The 23,986-nt window shown below is 39.4% G+C and overlaps 1 protein-coding gene across 1 annotated transcript in view; it reads left to right on the forward strand.

Moving 5' to 3' along the window:
• TAF4 (TATA-box binding protein associated factor 4) overlaps positions 1 to 21,724 on the forward strand; it is a 36,427-nt gene extending 14,703 nt beyond the window's left edge. The window contains exons 3-16 of the mRNA XM_058814658.1: positions 6,382 to 6,548; positions 7,256 to 7,375; positions 9,033 to 9,152; positions 9,875 to 9,997; positions 10,490 to 10,579; positions 11,612 to 11,869; positions 12,059 to 12,203; positions 12,710 to 12,824; positions 13,425 to 13,594; positions 14,202 to 14,332; positions 14,976 to 15,101; positions 16,466 to 16,522; positions 16,604 to 16,723; positions 20,302 to 21,724. Of these exons, the coding sequence (XP_058670641.1) occupies positions 6,382 to 6,548; positions 7,256 to 7,375; positions 9,033 to 9,152; positions 9,875 to 9,997; positions 10,490 to 10,579; positions 11,612 to 11,869; positions 12,059 to 12,203; positions 12,710 to 12,824; positions 13,425 to 13,594; positions 14,202 to 14,332; positions 14,976 to 15,101; positions 16,466 to 16,522; positions 16,604 to 16,723; positions 20,302 to 20,469 (1,910 nt within the window). The 3' untranslated portion in view covers positions 20,470 to 21,724. The remainder of the gene's footprint in view (positions 1 to 6,381; positions 6,549 to 7,255; positions 7,376 to 9,032; positions 9,153 to 9,874; positions 9,998 to 10,489; positions 10,580 to 11,611; positions 11,870 to 12,058; positions 12,204 to 12,709; positions 12,825 to 13,424; positions 13,595 to 14,201; positions 14,333 to 14,975; positions 15,102 to 16,465; positions 16,523 to 16,603; positions 16,724 to 20,301) is intronic.
• Positions 21,725 to 23,986: the final 2,262 nt, after the last annotated feature.

Genomic DNA, 23,986 nt, shown 5'->3' on the forward strand with positions numbered 1-23,986 from the left:
ATCAGTTACAGCATGGACTCAGCCCCTTGGCTTTGGATGGTTTTTGTGGTATGTGTGATAACTTGCATAAGCTTACACACACACTCACTTTCTCTTTTCTGCAACAGAATCTCTTCTGACAATACCAAAAGGATTCTCTCCTAAAGCTTTCTCCTGCTAATATGGCACAGCCCACTTAGGATTACTGTCAGATTTTTCTGCCATGTCAAATGTTTGCAGCATCTTGCCACAAATGAGTGTGTGCTCAAGAGCTTAAGGCCCAAAGGGCTTTGACGTGAGGATGACCTCTCAGTGAACTTCCCTGGCAGATCTGGTTAGGATTTGAAGGTTTGTCAGGTGTCAGTGCATTGTATGATCAATAACCTCCTTTTCTAGAGATGTTTGTAGGGATTTTTGGTTTTCTACACCAGAAGTATCAGTCCTTTGGTTATTCCTTCAGGCTTGGACATTCTTTATGAACACCAGCACATCTATTGATTCTTTGCTGCCTAACAGCTCTCCCTGACCCCAATTGTTTTTTCTTGGGAAGTTTATAGTTATATTTTTACTTTAGAAGAGAATATCCTCAGGAGGCTAGGAAAGGATATTCTCCATACACTTTCAAGATCATACATCCATTAATTCTTCTGTTATGTCTCAGAAAAAAACAACTTATTCAAAGTCTAGATTAGTGATGGTTCTGACTTGATCTGGATTAACCATGAACTACATGGTGGGTAACGAGCAATATCTGTAAGCTTGAACCTTCTGTTCTTCTGTTGAGTGTGTGCATCAGAAAGAGAGATAATGTCACTTGGGATCAGATAGTGACAGATGATGTCACTGGGGATCAGGGTCCTGTGTAGGATTTGTATTTCACAGGTGGGAGTTTGGTCCTTGTACACTGTCAAGCCCTGTGAGAAGCACAAGCACACCTTGCTGAGCCCTCTGGTGAGGTGCTTGCCAGCTGGAGAGGGAGTCCCTCAGTGTGTCCCCATGGTATGGGTGGAGTCCCTGAGACATGGAGGGGTGACACTGGGATATGGAGTGTTACCCTGGAGGTGACACTGGGACATGGAGTGTTACCCTGGAGGTGACACTGGGATATGGAGTGTTATCCTGGAGGTGACACTGGGATATGGAGCTATCCTGGAGGTGACACTGGGCTATGGAGAGTTATCCTGGAGGTGACACTGGGCTATGGAGAGTTATCCTGGAGGTGACACTGGGATATGGAGTGTTACCCTGGAGGTGACACTGGGCTATGGAGAGTTATCCTGGAGGTGACACTGGGATATGGAGTGTTACCCTGGAGGTGACACTGGGACATGGAGCTATCCTGGAGGTGACACTGGGATATGGAGCTATCCTGGAGGTGACACTGGGATATGGAGTGTTACCCTGGAGGTGACACTGGGACATGGAGTGTTATCCTGGAGGTGACACTGGGATATGGAGTGTTACCCTGGAGGTGACACTGGGACATGGAGCTATCCTGGAGGTGACACTGGGACATGGAGCTATCCTGGAGGTGACACTGGGACATGGAGCTATCCTGGAGGTGACACTGGGACATGGAGCTATCCTGGAGGTGACACTGGGACATGGAGCTATCCTGGAGGTGACACTGGGACATGGAGCTATCCTGGAGGTGACACTGGGACATGCTGCTGCTGGAGTGGCCTCCTGCTGGGTGTGGCTGTCAGAGGTGACACTGCTGCACTTCCTCAGGACACTGATGTGAAGGTGCTGCTGTGTCTGCACGTGGTTTTATCTCCCTCACTGGAAAGTCCAGCTCCTATAAATATTACTAATCAAGAGCTACCAGTTAAAACTGGTAACAAATCAGGAAACTGTTTTAGTTTGTTTTCTGCATGTAGGGGTTCTCTAGTAAGCAAGTAGTATGTGTGTGAAATTACACAGATACTCAGAATGGTGTGCAAAGGCTACAAAATATTTTATTAGTCTTCCTTATCATTCTGTTAATTTTTTTCTTTTGTCTTTGTTAAGCCAAACCATGTTTCAAAGAAAGAAGGAAGAGGGAAGTATTAGAAAAAAAAAATCTGATTTGTGTTTTTCTGATGTGTCCAATGGCCAGAACTCTTCGCTTTTTATTCCAGTGCATGATTTTACACATTTTATTAATTGAAAAAACACTAACAAAGAAAAAAACCCAAAGCACAACACTTTATAAATGGAAATGTCATTAGCAAATGGAATTACAAATAAGCAAGAGGCAAAGATGACCCTGCAGAATCATGCAGCTACATCACATAATGATGGCATTTTCCATCCTGAACATTGTAAACAGGATTGATCTTCACTGCAAGAACATGTGGGATGACCATTATATTGGTCAGGAGCACAACTCTGGCATCAGAAACAGCCAACTGAGTTTGTTAATCCTTCATTTGGAGCCATGATGAATTGTTTAATTCAAACTCAAATATGAACCTCTTTCAGGATTCTCTTAAGCATCTAACTTCTAACAAAAATGGTAATTAATTTTAATTTTAATTAGTTTTTTAATGAGAGACTTGGAAAGAATTCTTGAATGTTTGCATTTTTAATAGTGAATATGATTTTGGAGTACACGTGATCAGACTTTCTAGGAAAAAGAAGGCAGAAAGATATTTAAAATGGCCAGGTTTCATTGTCACCTTTTTCTAATTGAACGTTTCCTGTGATGTTGATTAGCTGTTTGATCTCAAGCAGTAATTAATCCATTAATCCAGGAACAAAAACCTGGTTGATAAAACACAAAGATGTTTTCCATCTTTAAATATGTTGCTAAATTTAATTGAAACAGTGAGATAAATTACACAATTCTAGCTGAATTCTGGTACCTGGTAGTCAGTTCTGGCCTGGTTCATTCAGCATTTGCAGCCTTATGCATTGGAATTTGAGGTTATGATACTTGCCTGTGTTTAAATATTTAAAATGTCAATTTTGGAAAGAAATTCCTTTTTCCCCACATGGGGCCGTCAGCCCTTCCTGTTCAATTCCTGTCATGAATTGTTAACTGAGATTCATGGATGGATGGGGAGAGGGGGTGTTACAGTCCCACAGTGATTTTGTTTAAAAGTAGGTGATAAATGGGACTTATCTCCAATGACCCCTCTGAACTTCACTGAAAATCCACTTAATGCCAGCTTGGGTATAGTTTTGGGTTAGTGAGTTCCTTTTTTAGCTAACTGGGTTGGAAAAGAGTTTGTAGTTGGACTGTGGGGACAGAAGCTCAGAGAGCAGCTCCATCTCCCTTTTTAAAGAATCCCCATCAAGCTGGAGGGGTTTTGTGTTCAGTCAAAACTTCTTAGCCTGCCCACTGTAGTACTGGAGAACTTCTGCACACAGATTTCAAGTTCATCACATTCTGAATTTTTACACCTTTTCCAAAGCCACCCAGCTGCCAACAAGCTCACTTTCCAAGCAGTAAAATGTCTCATATCATCATACTGTGATTAAAGTTTATGCAGATGGTAGTAACTGTCTTTATGTTTGTATGTAGCCTCGTGTGTACAGGAATTTATCAGTGGTAGAGGCTGACTTAATGACATGTTAGAAACTATATAAATTAAAAATAACTGTGTATCAAATTTGAGTGGGAATGAAAGAACTATATAAATAACAACAGATATAAATGTGGCTTTGTATGAGTTACTTTTTTATTATGACTTCAATACTTGAAAGAAGTACTTCAGACTTCCTGGAGTTAGAAATCTAACAGGGTAGTGCTTAGAGTCAGGGCTTGAATTACAAATGATTGTTTTGTCTGTCTGCTGCCAAAAATTGAACTTTCTTGATATGTTTTCTAAAGCTCACATTAATATGCTTTTCAACTGTCTGTTTGAGCAGTTGTGCTATGTTAGTGTGTAGGCATGTTCTAATTTTGCATGTAGCTCAGGGAGAATATTTCATTGTTCAGATGTTGTGCTTGCACTTCAGGGGTTTTGAACCTTCACTTTGTGGTTATTTCCCATCTTTTCCCTGTCCTCATTCATATTTTGGGGTGCAAAGCAGTAAGCTGACCATACTGGTGTGTGATGCAGACACATTGCTGAGCTGGAGGCAGGAACAGGTATCACAGAGCTCTGAGCCACTGCCTGATGCCATAAAAGTCTCATCTGCAGGGGAGCTGCTTTGCCTTGGTGCTTTCCAATAACTTCAGTCACTTTTACACTGAGAAGGAAGTTTAAGCACGTCCCCTCATCCAAAACTAGGTTTAGTGTTTCTCATGTTGCTTCTGTAAGGAGAAAAACACATAACTCTTTGAAGAATTTGGATGGCACATTAACTTTAGGATACCTTAGGGAGCTCCCAAACTGGTGAATTTTAGGAAAAAGTGTTTGTTGTGGGGTGTCAGTGTAGTTCTGTGGCATTGGAGGACTTTTGAAAGCTTGGCCATAGGGAATTCCATGGGTCCTTTTCAGCTGCTAGAAACTAAATAAGTACTCAAAAAGCCTTAATATTTGATGTTGACTTGAAAATAGCTCCTCTAATCAGATTTCCACTGTACTGATGATTTAGTTTATAATAATATTGAAGATTTCAACTGATTCAGCATTTAGCTGCTTCAGCTGATCGTTGTGAGGGATGACAAAAATGGGCAGTGTGAGTTCATTTCCCAAGATTTTATGTTTGCACATTGAAGAGGATGCCAGGTTCTTTTGGTGCAGGAATGAGACTGATGTAGTAGCAGGTCATTCTGTAGTATTTAAAATGTTCAATTTCTCTGTCCTTTGCCAGTAGCCCCTCCCCACAGTGTTAGGCTGATGCTGAGAATGCAGTGATGGTTCTGATGAGCAGCCCACAGCATCAAGCTCTGTGTTCACTATTAAGGTCTTTAAGTTTCCTCAGATGTGATGGTGGTGTGTGCCTTTGCTGTTTTAAAGGAAATACTTCTCCCTACATAAGTTACAGGAGAAGAAACTTTACTTTTTGGAATGGCTTGGAAAATAGTTTTTTGGACCTGACAGCTGAACAAAAAGTATTTACTTCTACAGTCTGCAGGATAATAAATAAGTTTCTCTCCCTCCTCCTTCCTACAGAAAAACCCTTTGAGGATATTTGTTTCTAGATATAGCACTTGCCCATAGCACTTTGTGGGTCCCACCTTAACACTTTTAAATAAGTTGTGATGGAAAGTCACATTTTGGATGTAAATAGTTTAACATCTCTGTGTGACTCTGCTTCATTAATGTAGAGAGTGTAAGGAAAAAATTAGGGGCAAAACAACTAAGACTTTTCTTTTGAACTCATTTTTGTAGAAATCAGTATATGAATTTTTGCAAAACTGTCCAAGAAAACTGTTTAAGGCGTTGTCTGTAAACATTTCAGCACTTCACCAGAATAGAAAAGCAAATAAAAGTTTGATTCTTTTGAAGTAGTCATGCTCTGAGATGCAATAGACCACATCTCCAGATACTGTTGGGGAGTGTGTATGGGCTTTTGATTCACTGAACAACACTTAAGAAAAACTTTCTGATTTCGCTAGTGCCTCTTGATTTTCATGGTGAAGGTTCTTCCTGTAGCTGCTCAGAAAAGCCAACTCATTTTGAGTGCCCAGTTTGTTTCCTTAGGTGGCTTTTCCAGAGCTGATGAGGTCCTGAGGCTCTCAGGGAGCGAGTGAGGCAAGCTGAGTGAAGGAGCTCTTGGCACACAGTTCATGTTGTCCAGATCCTGTTTGTGCCTTCAAGGAAGAGAGAATCACATCTGAAATTCTGCCTGTTAAATTCTGCTTCCCTACAGCTACCCAGTGGGGTTAAGTGTATTGATCTGAGTGACTGAGCAGGGAATGACTTCCTCATTTCCCTCTCTGTTTTATTTTTCATTTGGGGTGTAACATGGCACAGTGCAGTCTGTTGCTGATGCACATGAGAGAAATTATGATTTTATAGCCACTTTCATTACTAAATTGGTTATGGGAAATTAATTTAGAACTTAGACAATTGTGTTGCTGTTGATGGTGAAGCCTAGGTTTGATTATTTTTCTTCCCCTCTTAAAGACAAGCTAACAGGCATCTTGCATAATGGCAGGATTTTCTTCTATTTGTAGTATCTCATAAAACAAATTTCTTAGTAAGGAGCAGGTAGGATTTTTACAGGATCATTTTGACTTCTGTCACATGGAATATTTGTGGTTGGGGCAGATACACCTCACTGTGTTCTGTACACACCATACTAAGCATTTAGATAGAGTATTTCTGAAATTAAGTTATTCTAGACAAAATACAATAATGCAGCTGGGTATTTGACTTTCATTCTAAACTTCTCTTTCTAGCTGCCTAGTCCTTCACTAGTACATTAATTCCATATGTACCCAACTTGAATTACAAAAAACAAACAGAAAAGTGTGTTCTTTGATATTTGCAAAGATGTGTTCTTGACCACTCTGTTTTGCAGGCATGGTGCTGGTGCGCAGCGAGAACGGGCAGCTGCTGATGATCCCCCAGCAGGCCCTGGCACAGATGCAGGCCCAGGCACACGCCCAGTCTCAGCCTCAGAACACTCTGACTCCTCGTCCTGCTACACCTACCAGTGCACCCCCAGTGCAGATATCCACAGTGCAGGTCAGTCCAGCTGCTAACAACTGTTCTGTGCAGAACACAGGAGGAAGTAAGGTGTGATACTAGTGAAGAAACCATAGATCTAACTGGGATGTACAGCCTGTTTATAGATTCACAGAATCTCAGAATTGTTTGTGTTGGAAAGCTGTTGGAAGGGGCCTTAAAGCTCATCCAGTTCCTGACATGGGCAGGGCCACCTTCCACTAGACCAGGTTGCTTCAAGCCCCATCCCAACCTGGCGGAGTCCACACCTCTCTGGGCCACCTGTGCTGGGGCCTCATCACCCTCAGAGCCAGGAATTTCTTCCAAATAGCCAATCTAAATCTACTTTCCACAAGGCATAGGCATTGCATTGTGTTCCTAATTCTGTTACAGCTTGGCTGTTACTCATCAAAAATATTTTTACATATCTGAATCTCATTAAGTTGAAAACTTTGATATAAAGGAGACCATATATGGTTAATGTGTACAACTGTTCTCCCCAGAATAAATACAAGACTAAAAGAAAAAAAATTATGCGGATATATGTACACCAAGATTTTTGACAGTTGCATTAAGTTCAAGACTGAAAATCCTTCTTGGAGTTCCATAGTGCTTCAGATGCATTCTTTGCTATTTGCAATAATGCAGAATCAGAACACCAGATAGAGCAGTTGGTATGTAACTATAGGCACTGATATATTCATAATTTTTTTTCCCCTCTTCCCCAGGCTCCAGGAACACCCATTATTGCACGACAGGTGACACCAACTACTATCATCAAGCAAGTGTCTCAGGCTCAAACCACAGTGCAACCCACGACCACGCTGCAGCGGCCCCCGGTTGTGCAGGTGGGTGTGTGGGGAAGGGATGTGTGCCTGGGACTGCCAGCCACACAGGACAGGCAATTGCTCAGTGCAGGGAAGAAATGCCTTCTGGATTAGCCTTTCTAAAACATCTGCAGGTCTCAGTGTATGTTTTGGATGTACAGGTGTAATTTTTTATATGTATATTGCTATTGTTTCATATTACACCTGTACATATCTCCATTTAAAGGTATTGTGTTTGTAGTTTGTACAGTCACAGAGCTGACTGAAATGAAATACCTTTATGCTTTCTGCTTAAAGGAGGTGACAGGAATTCCCCTTGGGTTTTGGGCTGTGGTGTTATTCCTGTGGTGGATCTGCAGCCCTCTGAATTCTGCAGCAAAATTTACAATTGCAAAGATGACTGCACTGGCAGCCTTCTCTTCCTGAAGCCTTCTCCCTTTCACACGAGTCTGCTTTGGTCTGTGTCCTCTGGAGACTGATAACTCACAGAGAGACTGATGTCAGTCTGGGCTGCCCTCTGTTCATTTTGGCCTTGCTTGGGCATTTTCTTTGAGATGTCAAGAGTTTGAAAACCAGTGCAAGAGTGTGAAATTCTCCACATGGCTTCCAGGCAGCAGTGATACAATATGATTGCTGTCACCTAATCTGTCTCATTGTGCTTTCTTCATCCTTTGAGTAGACAGGATTAGAGAGTTTTAATTTAAAACATGCAGGTTTTGCTATGCATTCAGTTAACCTTTTTCCCCTCAGAGAGCCTTTCCCTATGCCAGTGATCTTTCTAGATCTAAGAGTTAATTTACCTAACTGAGCCTCCTTAATTTGCACTGCTGTTATACAGGACAAAAAAAACACCCCACCATCATTCCATCTGCATATTTTTTGCTGTAATGAGCACACCATGGACTTAATTTATCCTGATTTCAAAAAAAAAAAAGAGAGAAATGAAATCTTTATCTCCCTTAGTTTCTTCCAAAATACCAATAAAGTTAGCTTTGGCAGCAGGGGAGCCTCTTTTTTTTGGTGCATCTTTATATAAAGAGCAAGTTTACAAATGATTTGTGAACATTCTGAGTGTCAGTTGTAGCTTGGAAGGAATTTGTCTCTCAGTCTGGGTTGTTGTTAATAATTAGACTGTTGGAAGCCCATGAATGAGCTGTGTATGTGAGAGGATCTTGCTTGTAATTGTGATTGTTTGGAGCTTTTATTTCTACTTCAGATTACCAATTTGTCTACAAAACTAGGAAAATGTTTTGTCCTGTTGTTTATCACAAAGACCTCGATAAGACCAAAGCTTTTGTGTCAGTTGTGCCTTTTTAGAAATTCCTCTCTTTGGAAGTGGCATTTAATGAAACAGTCAAAAAGATAAATTGAATTCACAGGAATTCAGCACTTGTTTTAGCTGAGGTTTGGAGGCCCACTGGCTGAGATTATGTTTATGGTGTTTTATTCGGTGACCAAAAGTCGCGCAATTTTTAATCAACTTTCGGTCCCGTTCCGAATGTTTTTAGTGCCATCTGGTGGCCGTTTCCTTCCACTGCACCAGAGCATGAGCAACTTATTTATAGCAGCTGTGAAAAGTGTTCCACTGCCCTGTGCCTCATCTTCTGTTGGATGGCTCAGGAAAACAGGCTCTTGATACATTCCACGGAGAATAATATTGTGTTTTTATACTCTGCAGCCTCAGATCGTTCTGGGTGGTACTGCACAAACAACCACGTTGGGGACAGCAACAGCTGTACAAACTGGAACTCCTCAGAGAACAGTGCAAGGGACAACAGCCACCTCCACTGCTGCCACAGTAAGATTCTGAGAAATGTAACATCTATTTTTGTCCACTCACATATGCATGGTGTGCATATACACATACTTGTAAACACAGATGGGAGTGGAGATTAGTAAAGATGCAGGAATCCTGTGAGCTGTTGACCTTGAAAAGGTAAACTTTAATAGAACAAGGTGTGGGTACAGGTCATTTGAATTTTGATAGGTGTCAAAGTGTTTTTGTTTCTGTAACAGTATTAAAGCACTCATTTAAAAGTACATTAGATGTATTTTATAGAACAGTGAATTGTTCAGCACTGCAGAGGAGAACCACTATAAGAAAGGATAAACAATTGCACTGATTGATTCAAACTGCATGTTTCCAGGATTGCAAAATCCAGGGAGAATCCATGTGCTGTGCACTGTGAAACAACAGCTTTACTATTTTTTGTCCTGCTAAAACATGTATTTTCCCATGTACCATGTGCCATTCTTAAAATACTTGGTGTTTCCTCATTTCATGGAGAATCACAATTCCTTAAATTTTGGTAAGAAAAATGTACAATATATATGAGTATATGAAGAAAAATAATAATCTCAGTCTGTTTATGTTTTAGTGTGAGGGACATATATGTATAAATATTACTCTGTCCTCGTGAACTAAAGGACTTTATTTCATGGAGTATACGGTCAGATCATGTATTAAGAGAAGTTTGTCTTCCTTTCTCTGATTGTTTTCCTTCTACCCTTCCTTCTCAGGAAACTATGGAAAATGTGAAGAAATGCAAAAACTTTCTGTCCACATTAATAAAACTGGCATCATCTGGAAAACAGTCCTCAGAGACTGCGGCTAACGTGAAGGAATTAGTGCAGAGTCTGCTGGTAAGAAAAGTTCATCAGAAGTTGTTAAATACAGCATCTGGGCAAATTCAGACTCAAAACTTGTTTGTTGTTGTTGTTTTTTTTTTTTTTTTTAATTCTAAATTTTTTTTTAATTAGTGGCTGGGGTTTATAAAATTTGAGCTAAATCAAATCCTTGCCTGATGCTAATATAAAAGCTTGACATTTTTAATATTTATAGAGTGAATGCTAGTATTGCTTAGCCTACTTGTTAGCAACCTTTTAAGTTGTGGTTTTGTGTATTCCATCATGCAGTAACCAGAGGTCTTCAGATCTTATTACCTGAAATTTGTAGTAAAGTTGGTTACTACCATAAAGCTGCTGGTAACTAAAAATAGTGAGAGATGATAAAAACACCTAATTTCAGTGTGTTCCCAAGTCTTTTTTTTTTTTTTTTTTTTTTTTTTTTTAGTGTTGGATAGTTATAAAAATTAATTTCTACAAGTTTGTTCATTTGAGTTTTCTGTTTTGAAGGATGGAAAAATTGAACCAGAAGATTTTACCAGTAGGCTCTACAGAGAACTTAATTCTTCACCTCAACCTTACCTTGTGCCTTTCCTGAAGGTAACTTATCTTCACTACTCTTCCTTTATCTCTGTGCTTATATATCAGCTGCAATGAACACAAGCACATCCTTGCCATTATAGATGGAATTCCAAAATTAAGTTAAAGGAAGTTTTAAATGGTGCCTGATTAGGCTTTTGCTCCCTTAAAAATACTTTTTGTGTCTTAGTTCCTAGAGTTTGTTACTGTGATTCATTGGCACAGTCAGTAATGTAACTTCTACCATGGTGACACATAGTAGCTCTTTTGAGAAATCTGGAAAGTTTTCTTTCTGTGACTTAAGCCACAAAGCTATGAATTGATTTATTGCTCTCTTTTTAGTCTTAGAAAGCAAAGGGATTCAGTGATATAGAAAATTGTACCTTCTGGGGAAGTTTTGCCTGTGCTGTAAACTCATTTGGAGAAGCAGGAAATTTGTCATCTTCCAATGATAAATCACATTTGACATAAATTTTATAGTAGTTCAGCAAATCTCAAAATAATATTTATTGCAGAACATTTACCATCAGTGAAATCAGTGAAAATACAACAGCACTGAATTGTAAGAATGTAACTGCTTGACTAATGTATGATTATGGGATGGAGTTGTAGGTGTGTGTTGACATTTCTGGGTTCTTAAATGCTTGTTCAACCTTGAGCTGTTCCTGAGGACAAAAACTGTTGCCATAAGAAAACGACTAATTTAAGAAGCCACCAAAACACTCTGGTCTCTGTTGAGCTATTCTGAAATCTCCCCTGGTGTTCCAGTGTGACTTTTAAGCTGTAGGACAACAGTCAAGAAAGGCAGCATGGGCTTGGGTTGTTAAATACATACCAGAGGTTCCAGGTGGGCTACATAGCCTAGATGCCCATGATATCCAGAAGGTATTGTCCCTCTGTCCTGCTTATTAAACAGGAGCAGGTTGGTATTTCTGTGTGCTCACCTTTCCTCAGGTGTGCACACACCGATCCAATGGACTGAAACAGAACACAATGCTTCTTGACAATTAATATTAAACAAATCAACCAAACTCTTTCCTTTCCCCTTTTCAGAGGAGTTTACCTGCCTTGAGACAGTTAACACCAGACTCTGCAGCTTTCATCCAGCAGAGCCAGCAGCAGCAGCAGCCCACGACGCAGGCGACGATAGCCACGATCCCGTCGGTGACGTCCGTGCTGCTGAGCTCCTCGGTGCAGCGCACGGCGGGCAAGGCCACTGCCACTGTCACCAGTACCCTCCAGCAACCTGTCATCAGCCTCACTCAGCCCACACAAGTTGGTGTCAGTAAACAAGGGCAGTCCACGCCACTGGTATGTGAGCTGGAGTGCAGCGTTGGTTGTTGCACAGGGGTTTTTTGATAGTTCTTCTTAAGTTGGTGGTTTGGCTCGGTCAAAGATCTGATTAAAAAAGTATAACTTAAATTGCATCTTGGTTAAAGTTCTCTTAGGGTTTGTTCTCAGATTATTTACAGTTCTTTTTTTTTTCGTTATTATTTGCAGGTAATTCAACAGTCTCAAAAAGCAGGGGCATTGATAAGGCCTCCACAAGTAACGTTGACACAGACACCCATGGTGGCATTGCGGCAACCACACAGTCGTATCATGCTCACCACTCCTCAAATCCAACTGAATCAACTGCAGACAGGTAAGAGGTCAAGATATTTGTGATGTGCCATATTTGGTAGCAATCCCTAAACCACACTTCAGGTAATACTTGCCCAGAGAAGTTGTTGATACCCCATTCCTGGAAGTGTTCAAGGCCAGGCTGGATGGGGCTTTGAGCAACCTGGTCTAGTGGAAGGTGTCAAAGGGGTTGGAACAAGATGATCTTCAAGGTCCTTTTCTGCTCAAGCCATTTTGTGGTTCTATGAATGTCAGTTCATAAGTGCCCTTTTTGTACTACTGCTAAAATGTTCCACTGTGTAGTGCCATAGTGACTGAGGGTACAGATCTGTCAGGGCAGCATCGGCACAGAAATGGTTTGGCTGCTGGAATTGTGTGGGAGGGGTCCTGTTTTCACCTGGGTGAAATGCTGACAGAAGCTATAGAGGTCAACTCTTTGTACCAGACCTATTGCCATAACTACTTGTGACTGGCTTGCATGTGTGAGCTCTTATTGATGGAGTACAAATCCTGTCTGTCTTCTTGCAGTACCTGTGGTAAAACCAGCAGTATTACCTGGAAACAAAGCTATTGCCACTGTTTCGACACAAGTAGCTGCTGCTCAGAAGAATAAACTGAAAGAACCTGGGGGAGGCTCTTTTAGGTGAGGAACTGTATGTTTGTGCTTGGGCAGCTGAACTCAGACCTTTCTGGTGCTGAATCCATCTGGGGAAACTCACAATAACCCTGAGGTGGATTTTCTGGGGGCAGGTTTGCTTATTCATTAAAGACTTCAACAAACAGCACTGGACATACTCGTGCCAGACTGGTTTTGGCATTTAGCTGGCACTAAACCTCATAAACAATTCCTGCCCAGACAAGCAAATGGAATTCATTCCTTCACTTCTCCCAGCTCTGGTTGAGTTACTTGAGGTACAGCCTGTCTTGGTGGTGAGGGCAGATTATTATTGTTTTGTAGTAGTGATTCGTCTGGTCTCTTGTTTCTCAAGGTGGTGGAACATTACATAAGAAAGGATCTTGGAAAAAACAGGAAGTACAAAATTAGTGCTCTTTGAAGTCAAAGCAATAATTTCTCATTTACAAACAAATGAGTTGTATTTTATTATATCACAAAAGCAAATAAAATGTAAAACTAATTATTCAGGTTTATGGTGGAATTCATTATGTGCAGCTGTGGTATCATAGCAGTGTGTGCAGATAGGCACTAAATGTTATGATTATAATAAATTTTCCTTCCTTTAAGGGATGATGATGACATTAATGATGTTGCATCAATGGCTGGAGTCAACCTGTCAGAAGAAAGTGCTCGGATATTGGCAACAAACTCTGAGCTCGTGGGCACATTAACACGGTCCTGTAAAGATGAAACCTTCCTTTTCCCAGCACCTTTACAAAGAAGGATATTAGAAATAGGTATGTTCTTTTATCTTGAACATTAATAAAAACAAATTTCACTACTCTTAGGTTTAATTGAAGACATTTTCCAAAGAAATTGGTTTGAATAATTAAAAGTTGCTGGAATTGTTACCTTCTGGTATTTTCTGGTATATTCAGATGCTTGTGGGAAATCATTTGTCTTATGAAAAGTCAATAGTGTCAATGAATAGCAAACATAGATTTGCCTTCTAAAGTGATGGCAATTCAACATCAAAACTACTCAATCTGGCTGAAAGTCTGACTGTATAAACTGATAAGGTGTATCAAGCATGACACAAACAATGAAATAAGTCCAGAAGCACTTCTATCAGCTTTACTTAGTAATTTAGAATTGATGGTGGAACAAAAAGCAATCTTGAATTCTTTGTTACACTGTAGTACACAGCATTTATTAATAGATTGTCAATTTTGTTAAACTAATATGAATTTTAATATGTGTTAATTTCCTGTTTAATCCTTGTCTGAGAAAAACCTGCAAATCATATTTAGAAAAGGGGATTACAATTTCTATGACTGAGATTTTACTCATATCTAATTGTATTGTAAAATTATTTTTTGCAACCCACTTGTGTTTTGTTTGTAGGTAAAAAACATGGAATAACAGAAATCCATCCTGATGTAGTTAGCTACGTATCACATGCTACACAACAAAGACTACAAAACCTCGTGGAAAAACTATCAGAGACTGCTCAACAAAGGAATATTTCCTACAAGGTAACTGGATTTAATTGCTCAAATCAAATGGCAAAAATTGCACAAAATCAGCAGGCTGTGGTGTTGACTGTAATGCAGGAGTTCAGGTGCTCTTTTTTCTGTGAAATCAGGTTGTTTATTCTCTTTGACTGATTCACCTTCCATTAAGATATTAATACACATGGATGACTGGAGCTTTTCAGCTTGCATATACAAAATGGTTTTAAAACAAATGCAGAGAAGCTGTGCCCTCCCCTTTATTTATTATGTCAAATGTTTAGTGTGTGAGTGATTGTAGAGTCAGACAGATAAAAGCACTGCTTTGAATTCCCAGGAGACTGCTATCTGACAGATGTGTGTTCCTAATAGATGCAAATGCCTGAGCAGTGTTTAAAAAACCACACAGCTCTGTGAAATATGTTTGAGAGGTTAAAGCTGTGATGATATTAGTTTAGAAGTCAAAATCTGATGATTCATGGAATAGAACAAAATGCTTTTAAGAGTTCTAGCTGGTTTGACTGGTGTAAATATACTCCTGCTATTTGTCTGAAAAGGACAAAGTGAACATTGGAGCTTTGAATGTGTATGTTCTTCCCCAGTACAGTACAAGTTAACAGCTTTGTTTTTAAGGGAGTAATGAGAAATGTATTTGCTGTGTTTTCAGGATGATGAAAGATATGAACAAGCAAGTGACGTTCGGGCACAGCTCAAGTTCTTTGAACAACTTGATCAAATAGAAAAGCAGCGTAAAGACGAACAAGAAAGGGAAATTTTAATGCGCGCAGCAAAGGCAAGTGCTCAGCTTTCACACGTGTCTGCAAAGAGTCACTTTTGACATCAAAACTGCAGAGTTGCTTTTCATTCTAAAACACTTGCAATGAAGGGGAAGGCTAATCTTCAAAGATGGAACTTGATGAATGTGGTCTTAACTAGAGCTCAGTTTTGCTTTTCATTGTAAAGCATGGGAAACAGCTTCTGTGCCACTCTCATTGCATATTCCCAAATTAGAGAGAGTCTTGAAATTTAATTTTTCCATTTTGGATTGGCAAAGAAAGATGAATTTTATAGCTTGATGGTATTCTTAAATGTAATAGAGAGAGACTAGAAATAGAATTCAGAAAGATTGTTACAAATTGGAGAAATACAATAAATAGGAATCAGTTGATGTAAACATGAATGTGAATATTAAACTGTGATTTTACTCAGTGAATATAGAATGAATGTGATTAGATAAAAGTACCCTAGAAATAATTCACAAAACAACCTGTGTTCTGTTAGTTTTGTGATCCAGCATGAGTTAACAATGTCAAAATCCAAATTAATTTTGTTTTTGGCCTAAAAAATGTAAGGGATTAACAACACTCAGGATTTGATAGGACAAGAAGAAATGGCCTCAAGTTGCATCAGGGGAGGTTTAGATTGAATATTGAGGCAATTTAATCTCTGAAAGTGTTGTCAAGCCCTGGAACAGGCTGCCCAGGGCAATGGTTGAGTCACCATCCTTGGAAGTATTGTGTAGATGTGGCACTTGGGGGCATGGTTTAGTGGTGGGCTTGGCAGTGCTGGGGAAACAGCTGGACTTGATGTTCTTAAAGGTCTTTTCTAATCTAAATTATTTCATTATTCTGAAAGTGTGACACACACAAGGAATGCAGGTGTCTAGTGAAATGGGCATTGCTGATGTAAATGGTCTTGGGTCACTCAGGTGCACTTTGTTCAGCCTGCAGCCTGACCTGTGTGTGTAGGTGTAGCAGAAAATCAGCTCTGAGTAAGTGCTTGCTTACCCAGCAAGGGGAGGAATTGTTCCAAAAAGTGCAGGTCTGAGTCCTTTGTTCATATGCAAAGTGTGTAATTCAGTTCACAGATCTGTGTAATTTGTGTCTTGTAATGATTGCATTTAAGACATAATTGTCTGGCTACTCCTTGGCTATCTTTAACAAAGCAGAAAGATGGGATGCCTTTTTCAAAAATAGAAATGTTAAGAAAAGCAAAACTTTTACTTTCTAGAAGTTGTTTACCACTGTTACCCTCTGTGGGAGTGATAGGTGTTCCCCACTTCCTGCTGAAGTTTTTCATATATAATCTTTAACTGCTTTTGTAACTGAGTTATTTTTTCTTTCTTTTCCACCTCCTGCTCCTCCTTTATCAACACAGTCTCGATCTCGACAAGAAGATCCAGAACAGCTTAGGTTAAAACAGAAGGCCAAGGAGGTGAGTGCTGAGCTTAACATAAACTTTTCTTTTGGAAGTTGAAGGAGAAGTAATGACCCATCCTTGTTGTGGCACACACAGATGCAGCAGCAAGAGCTAGCACAGATGAGACAGAGGGATGCCAACCTGACTGCGTTAGCTGCCATCGGGCCCAGGAAGAAAAGGAAAGTAGATTCCCCAGGATCTGGATCAGGGACAGAGGTACAGTATCATTGTCACCTTTGGTTTTGCTGCCTCAGCCTCTGTGCAAACCTCTCTGTTCAGAGCTTTTTCCCAGTTTGTGAAAGCTCCCTGAGCAGCAGCAGTGTTCTGTGTTCAGATTTGCTCACTCCAAGGCCAGGATCAATTTTTAGCACCTGTAGTGGCATAGGGAATAGAATCTGAGGGGTCATTCCCTGATTCATGGAACTGGAGGGATCTTAGAAAAACCATCTCTGATCTAACAAGTCTCAGCTTTTTGGCCCTCCCTAGTTTTGGAAGGAGATTTTTGTGGTTATAACCAATCTAACTTGAAGTGCAGAGTAATGATGAGGTAGGTGGGGTGAATTAAGTCAGTGCTAAATTTGACAGCAGGAGCTTCAAGTTACAGGAGCTTACCTAATTTTTCTCTTCAGCAGTTGATTGGCCTTAGTTTTAGTGTCTCCACAGCAGATCAGTTTGACCAGTTCCATCTGATCAGGATGTTCTTGCACATCCTCTGTATATTCTTTCTGTTGAATCTGCCTTTTAAAAAATTCTCTGCAGACTAGGTATTGGAATGCTCAGTGTCTGATTCATTTAATTTACATTCTGGTACATGATTATCTGCTGTATTTCTAAACAAGTTAATAAACAAGAAATGGTATAAAATTGCTTTCTACATGAGACATTCAATATGGGATTACTCTAATGTTTAAAAAGAACAAAACATTCTTGAAAATTGTCATTTGTTGGACCAAAAGCTCTCTTCATTATTTGAAGATTTTCCCCTGTGGGGTTTTGTGTCTGATAGCAAGTGACAGAATAGTAATAGTTTAATAGTCCTGTTTATTACTCCTGGAGCATTCTGAACTTTCAGTGCTAAAGCATTTATACTGCAGAAAAGCCTCAAAAGAGTTCACCTTGTTTTATACTGAATTGCTGGAAGCAGTAATTTACATGTGCTTGATATAAAATGGTAGAGAAAAATCTGAATACTAGTAAATGTTATTTTTGTTTATAAAAAATCAAGCCTCTCGAGCATCTTTTAAAGTAATTTTAAGTTTTGAAATTTACTAAAATGTCTGCTACTGAGAATAAGACTTGTTTTTATATAAGCTGACAAATGACTCTATTAAAGGTTTATAGATGTGGTTTAAAATTATGAAAATTACAGAATGAGGCACTTTGCAAAGATAGATGTGTACACAAATGAAGTTGTCTCAGAAGAATATGCTGAAGTACCTCATGCAGAGTTAATGTTGGTATTGCTTACTCCTGCATGCTCAGCTGTGCCACCTTAATGGTCTGTTAATGTCACTTAGGTTATGGGATGTATTTTGCATCTCCTGTGAACACTTGTTTGTATTTCATCTCAATCTGACTAATTTAGTTATCTTGGATTAATCACTGGTTAACCAATTAACTACAGGTTCCCTGGAAATCCAATCTTTTTGTCTGCTTAATTAAGAAGCAGCTGCCTTTGATCTGATACTCACAGCTGTGCTTTTGCTGCTGTGTCACTTGACATTTTTAAATTGGGCTCCACTTGTCACCATTTGTATGCAGTTTGTGGTTAAGGCATATTACAAGAAGTGTGGAAAATAAGGTTTGTTGTTACTTAGACACAGTTTTGTAAATGGAAGCTTTTGATGTCTACAAATGCTGACTCTTAATTACATGTAAAATCACTTCTAAGTAGTAATTGCTCTGTTTTGTTTCCAAATCCAACAAAACAAGTTGCTGTCAGTTTGAGAGTTTTATATCCATGTGATTTTACTGAAAGTTACTAAAAAGCTTCTTAACTTATTCTATACATAATTCTGTGTCTTCAATGACTCCTGAAATTTTACCTTTGCATTTCAAGTATTATGGTCTACATAATAGAGCATATTCACTAAAGAATATTTTAAAAACAAGAGTAAAGTCCTTTCCAGCCATTCTTTCTGTTCTCTAGAAATCAAATGTGAGAAAATTTAGTTAGCATCCAACACTGTCCTGCATCTTCTGATTTCCTCTGAAGTTGGTGAAAATTTGATGGCCAAATAATCCAAGTGCCTTAAAATTTCCCTTGAAAATTCAGCATTTGAGCAGCCCTAACAACAGGATTTTAGTGTTTTGGTGTTTGCTGGGTCACCAGAATGCACGAGAATCAAAAATCTCACTTTCCTGATAGCAGTGTGGTGAAGCAAATTCACCTGCATTGCCCAGAGTTCTGCTAACCCAGAGCGAGCATTTCCAGTGCAGGTTTAGGTTGGTTTGATCATCAGTAATGTTCATTGATGAAATACATTATTTTCACACCTGTTAGTGACAACCTCAGCAGCTTATTCACATGGCTCATGCATCACTCTGGGGTGTTTTTATTGAGAAAAATTTTTGAAAATTCTCCAAGCACAGTGACTGATAAGTATTCACTGCTGGGGCGTGTTTGGTGTCGTGAAGTATAAAAGTTTAATAAAAAAAAATAAAATATAACATTAGTATAATAAATTAAATTGGAGGGGGAAATGAACGTGTAGCTGAGCGTCAGAGCTGGATCCCGCTGCCGGAATAATTCTTTATTTCGGTCAATCCCCTGGCAGCGCCCGGAGGTTCCCGCTGGAGCGGGCACTGCCCGCGTTCCGCTCCGTGCGCGCCATCTGCCGGGCACTGGCGGAACTGCAGCTCCGCCCCGGCCCGCTCTGCTCGTTTGTTCCCTTCTGCTTTTGCTTTCTTCTTCATAAATGATTAATAATATCCTGTCTGTTTGTCCTGCTGCTCCGGGAAACTCCCAGTGTGTGCCAGAGGGATGAGTGATGCTGAGAGAGGGAGAAGCATTCAGGGGTTATTAGAGAATACGTGAACGTGTCTAGGAAAGCTTCTCCTAAATTTAGTCCTGAGCTTGGTTACAGTTGTTGCCATCAGAAGGGGAGCACCCTGCCATGGAGATGATGGATTCAAGGCTTCACAGTCCTGAGAACAGGACTGCTCCCCAGGTCATCCACAGCTCCAGGGCTGCCCTTGGCATCTATGCTGGAACTGTGAAGAATCCTGTCCTTTTGTTTTGGTTGTTGGGATTGCCTGTCCTTAGCACCTTCCTAAAAACACAGGCAGTTCTTTGGGGCTTTATTGTCTGTATTGAATGCCACTGAAAATTTGTGATTGTTCAACTGTTGTTAACAAATCAGAATTAAAAAGGAAATCTCAAATCTAGTAGTGCATACCTGCCTGACTGTTACTATAGGACACAGAATAACACAATGCGCACACACTGCTGTCCTTAAGGTAAAAAAGGGGAAGTTTATTTTCTGACTCTAACATTTATAGATTTCCAAAAGTGACAGAGGATTGGAGGGTGAAAGTGCCACTTCTCCAATTAAACAAACCAACAGTCTATCAAATTTTTCCTCTCCCATTAAAAAAAATGCAAAACAATAAGTTATTTACAAAAAGAGTGTGAAAAAGTTTGTTACAAGAACGTAAACATCAGAAGGCTTAAAATTTTTTTAAAAATCAAAGCAACACCTGACTGTGTAGAGTTTTTAGGTCACACATTTTCTCTGTAAAGTTTTGCAGTGCTTTCAGGCATGGACTGATTGACCTGTTCTTGTGCTTCCCAGGGATCTGGTTCGAGTGCAGCAGTCCCAGGCAGCTCTGGAGTTGGAACAACCAGACAGTTTACGCGACAAAGGATAACGCGGGTGAACCTCAGGGACCTCATATTTTGTTTAGAAAATGAGCGAGAGACAAGCCATTCACTATTGCTATACAAAGCATTCCTTAAGTAAAATGGAAAAGATCAAGGTATTTTTGACGGAGAGACGCCTGAGGACATTTTTTAATATATTTGCAAATGACGCCTTTTTGTAACGAGCGAATGGGATATTGTTTAAAAAACAACCACCTCTTTACATGGAACAGTTTTATATTCCTGTTTATAAATAAACTCTTCAGTATAAGAGAAATACATTTCTGTAACAGTGAGGATACTTACAAGGCCTGTGGATATTATAAAAGGACAATTAAATTTTAACTCATCTCTTGATTGAGTGGCCTTCTTGCCAAACAAGCCATATATAAAGACTGATGGAATCGTTTAGCAAATAACTAGCTACCCTTTGTCAGCCCTGTAGCAGTTTCAACATTAATTGTTCATTTTAGTTCAGTTTTATTCAACTAAATCCATTACATAGGCATATGTCTACAGCAAATGACCTCATTTCGTTTAGCTTTTTTTTTTTAAAACAGTCAGTTAGCAAAGCAAACTGATTTTTTAAAAATATTTATCTTTCCCCCAAATGCTCAAAATCTAGAGGGATATACAGTTAATTTTAAACATAACCTCAATTTTAATCACATTATTGCTTATTAGAGGCCCTGAAATCCCATAAAGGAGGGTTACTTCTGAATGTTTTAGCAGCATCTGTAAAAATGCATTTTATTTGCTATAGTTTGTAAAGCTGTAAAGTTAAAAAAGGAAAAAAAGGAAAAAAAGAGAAACCTTTTCAGCATAAATATATTTTACTTGCACTGTGTTTTTTAGCTAAAGTGAAAGCTTAGATTAAATAAAATCAAAAGTTGAGAGGAATCATCGAAAGACTTTCTCAGTGTGAATCAAGTGTTGAAAAATGGTTGGTGTATTTTGTCAGTAATTGTACATAATTTTTGGCACATAACATAAAAATGGCTATGTAAACTATAATTATTTTGCTAAAAGACTGTATGCAAGCTGTGGGCCTACTTTAAAGATGTCCAGAGCAAAGTCCCTTCTTTGTACCTATTTTTTTATTACAAATATACTAATTGGTTCTTTATATTTTCAGAGGTTATTGTATTAAATTGTCTATTGATAGTACTTTTATGACTGTAAATACTTTGGCTTTCTTTGTGTGAACTCTCATGGTAGAATTTAACTCTCTTGCGTGTAAACTGAATGCTGATCAGTATTTTTATCAACACCTGACAACTGTTACACCCCTTTTATTTTGTCTCTTAGGAAATCCTGTCTTTCCATTTTTTTTTCATGTAAATTTTGCACAGTTACTTGTTCATATGTAAATATTTTACTTTCAAAAATGAAGTTTTTAATTGCTATTGTTTTATATAGGATTGAAAGAAAATTAACTCCTTTATTAAAAACAAATTTATCTGTATTTGCTAATGTATTTTTCTCTAAATCTTTTCTCCACTTGGATTTATTTTTCTTGGTGCAGTAAAAGATGAGTCTACTTGAGGGGATGCTGTTTGCTAAAGGTGCACTTTGGGATGTTTTTGTACTGTTTTGTTTTATCAGTATTTTGGATGTGTTTGATTTCATGAATTTTGGCATTTGATTGTTGTCTTAGGGGTCTTGGAGTAGCATCAGTGGGCAGTGGGTCTGGTCTGGTTGGTTTTTAAGCAGGGTAAGGTGTCTGAAACATCTGAAATATTTTGTGTTTGTCTAGTGAAGGTTTAATAAAACAGCCTCTCCTTGAGGGCAGCCTGCTCCCTCAAACACAGCTAAAGTGGTTTGCAGAAGAAGCTAGGACATAAAACACAGTTTGGAGCACAATTATGAAGGAAAATAACCAGGGACACTTCTGATTATCAACATGAAAATATGAGAAGCATCTCTGATGTTCTGCACTGAATATTTAGCTTTTAGGTTGCATTTTTTTAAATTCCTCCTCTCATGGACAAATTAACCTAATAATTTTGATTAATTTGATGATTATTCCTTGCCTACAGACAAATCTGTCCAGAGGCTGCTGCCCCAAGCCCTGCTGTGAACAGGCACTGGCAGCAGGCCCATGGGAGATGAGTGTGTCTGAAATAGGATCAGCTCCTAAAGGGGTGTGCTCACTGACACTGTGTGACACTGACCCCAAGACTCATTGTTTGTAAACTCCAAACAGCCTTTCAATTGTGTCATTGTGCTAAGTGGAAAGGAACACCTTTGACTTTTGGCCAAACACTGTCAGAGCATCCCCTGAATTGTAGCAAGAGCTGGTTTAATTGTTAATCACCACTGGCCAGGCACTGCAAAGCTGTGGCAGGTAAGTGGGGAAGAAACTGAAAAATTAAATTTATTCCATGGTGTGCTGTTCTTTGCTGTCCCTGCTTGGTAGCTTAGAAATATTTTAGAGAGGCCAAGGGAGGAGGGAGGGATCTGTAAGAGGAGAGCTCTTGGTTCTGTTTTAAATAACATTGGTTTTAAGTGCACAGGCAGCTCTTCACTCCATATGATTTTTTCTCAGTTGAAAGATAAATGCTCCTATTGTTAGTCAGAAAAGCTAGTAATGTCCATCTCCCTCCAGTAGTTCAAATTCATGGAGTTTTGGACTGGGGAATTGGCCCATTATTGTCAGTACACTGGCACTGTGAGGAGTTCTCACAGCAGTTGAAGGCTTTTGTTCATTTGCTGTTGATTTCGTGTTTTATGATAAAACCAGTACCTGTTCTTGAAGCTGCTCAGAAATTTGACATTTCAAAGTCACAGCTGGGGAGGGGTGGCATTCACAGGGCAATACCTGTGCACAACACACTCCTCTTGTGTGTTAGTGACCTGTAGAGAGAGAAATTGGGATTCTTTCCTGGCCCCAAAGCTTTTGCAGCTCCACCAGAGAATTCACTGCCCCTCCTTGGATCTTTGTACCAAGACTGATGCACCTTTGTTGTAAGCACCCCCAAAACTGCAGTTTGCCAGCTGGGATGTTCTGTGTGTGAATCATTGAGGGTTTATTGCACCTTTATTTTAGCACACTTTCAGCTCAGTCTCAGGGACAGGTTCCTTCTCTCTTGTGAGTCTGTGACTTGTAGTGGGCTCTCTGCCCTGTTTTACAGAAGTCTTGATGTCCCTCTAATTTTTTAAACACCTTTGATTGGGTACTGCACAGCTCTAATGTTGAACTGTTGATATCATTCTTTTCCCAGCAGAAAAATTGATCAGAACAAGTAGGATAGAATAAGGCACTCTGAATTCAGCCTGCTTTTATTTCAGGTTTATAATTAAATAGATATGTTTTCAGGAAACCTTTTAATATATAGTGAGAGATGCATGCATGATAAATAACACCAATTTCACGGTAATTAAGATTTTATTGGAGGTTTCCCTGTGATCCAAGAAGTTCCCCTACATTTATAAGATTGTCTAAATTACAAATTTAGGAGAACTCCAATGACAATTTTAACCCCTTTCTTAGGTTTACAGCTGTTTGTCCATCTGCAGAGTGTTGACCATTGGGGTAAGTGAGGGAGGGTGGTGGCACTTCCAGGAGTGACATTTCCCTGCAGTGTGGGAGTGTGGATCCACCTGCCCAGGTGAGT

Source organism: Ammospiza caudacuta, chromosome 15 (genome assembly GCF_027887145.1).
Source record: "Ammospiza caudacuta isolate bAmmCau1 chromosome 15, bAmmCau1.pri, whole genome shotgun sequence".
NCBI classification, from domain to species: domain Eukaryota; kingdom Metazoa; phylum Chordata; class Aves; order Passeriformes; family Passerellidae; genus Ammospiza; species Ammospiza caudacuta.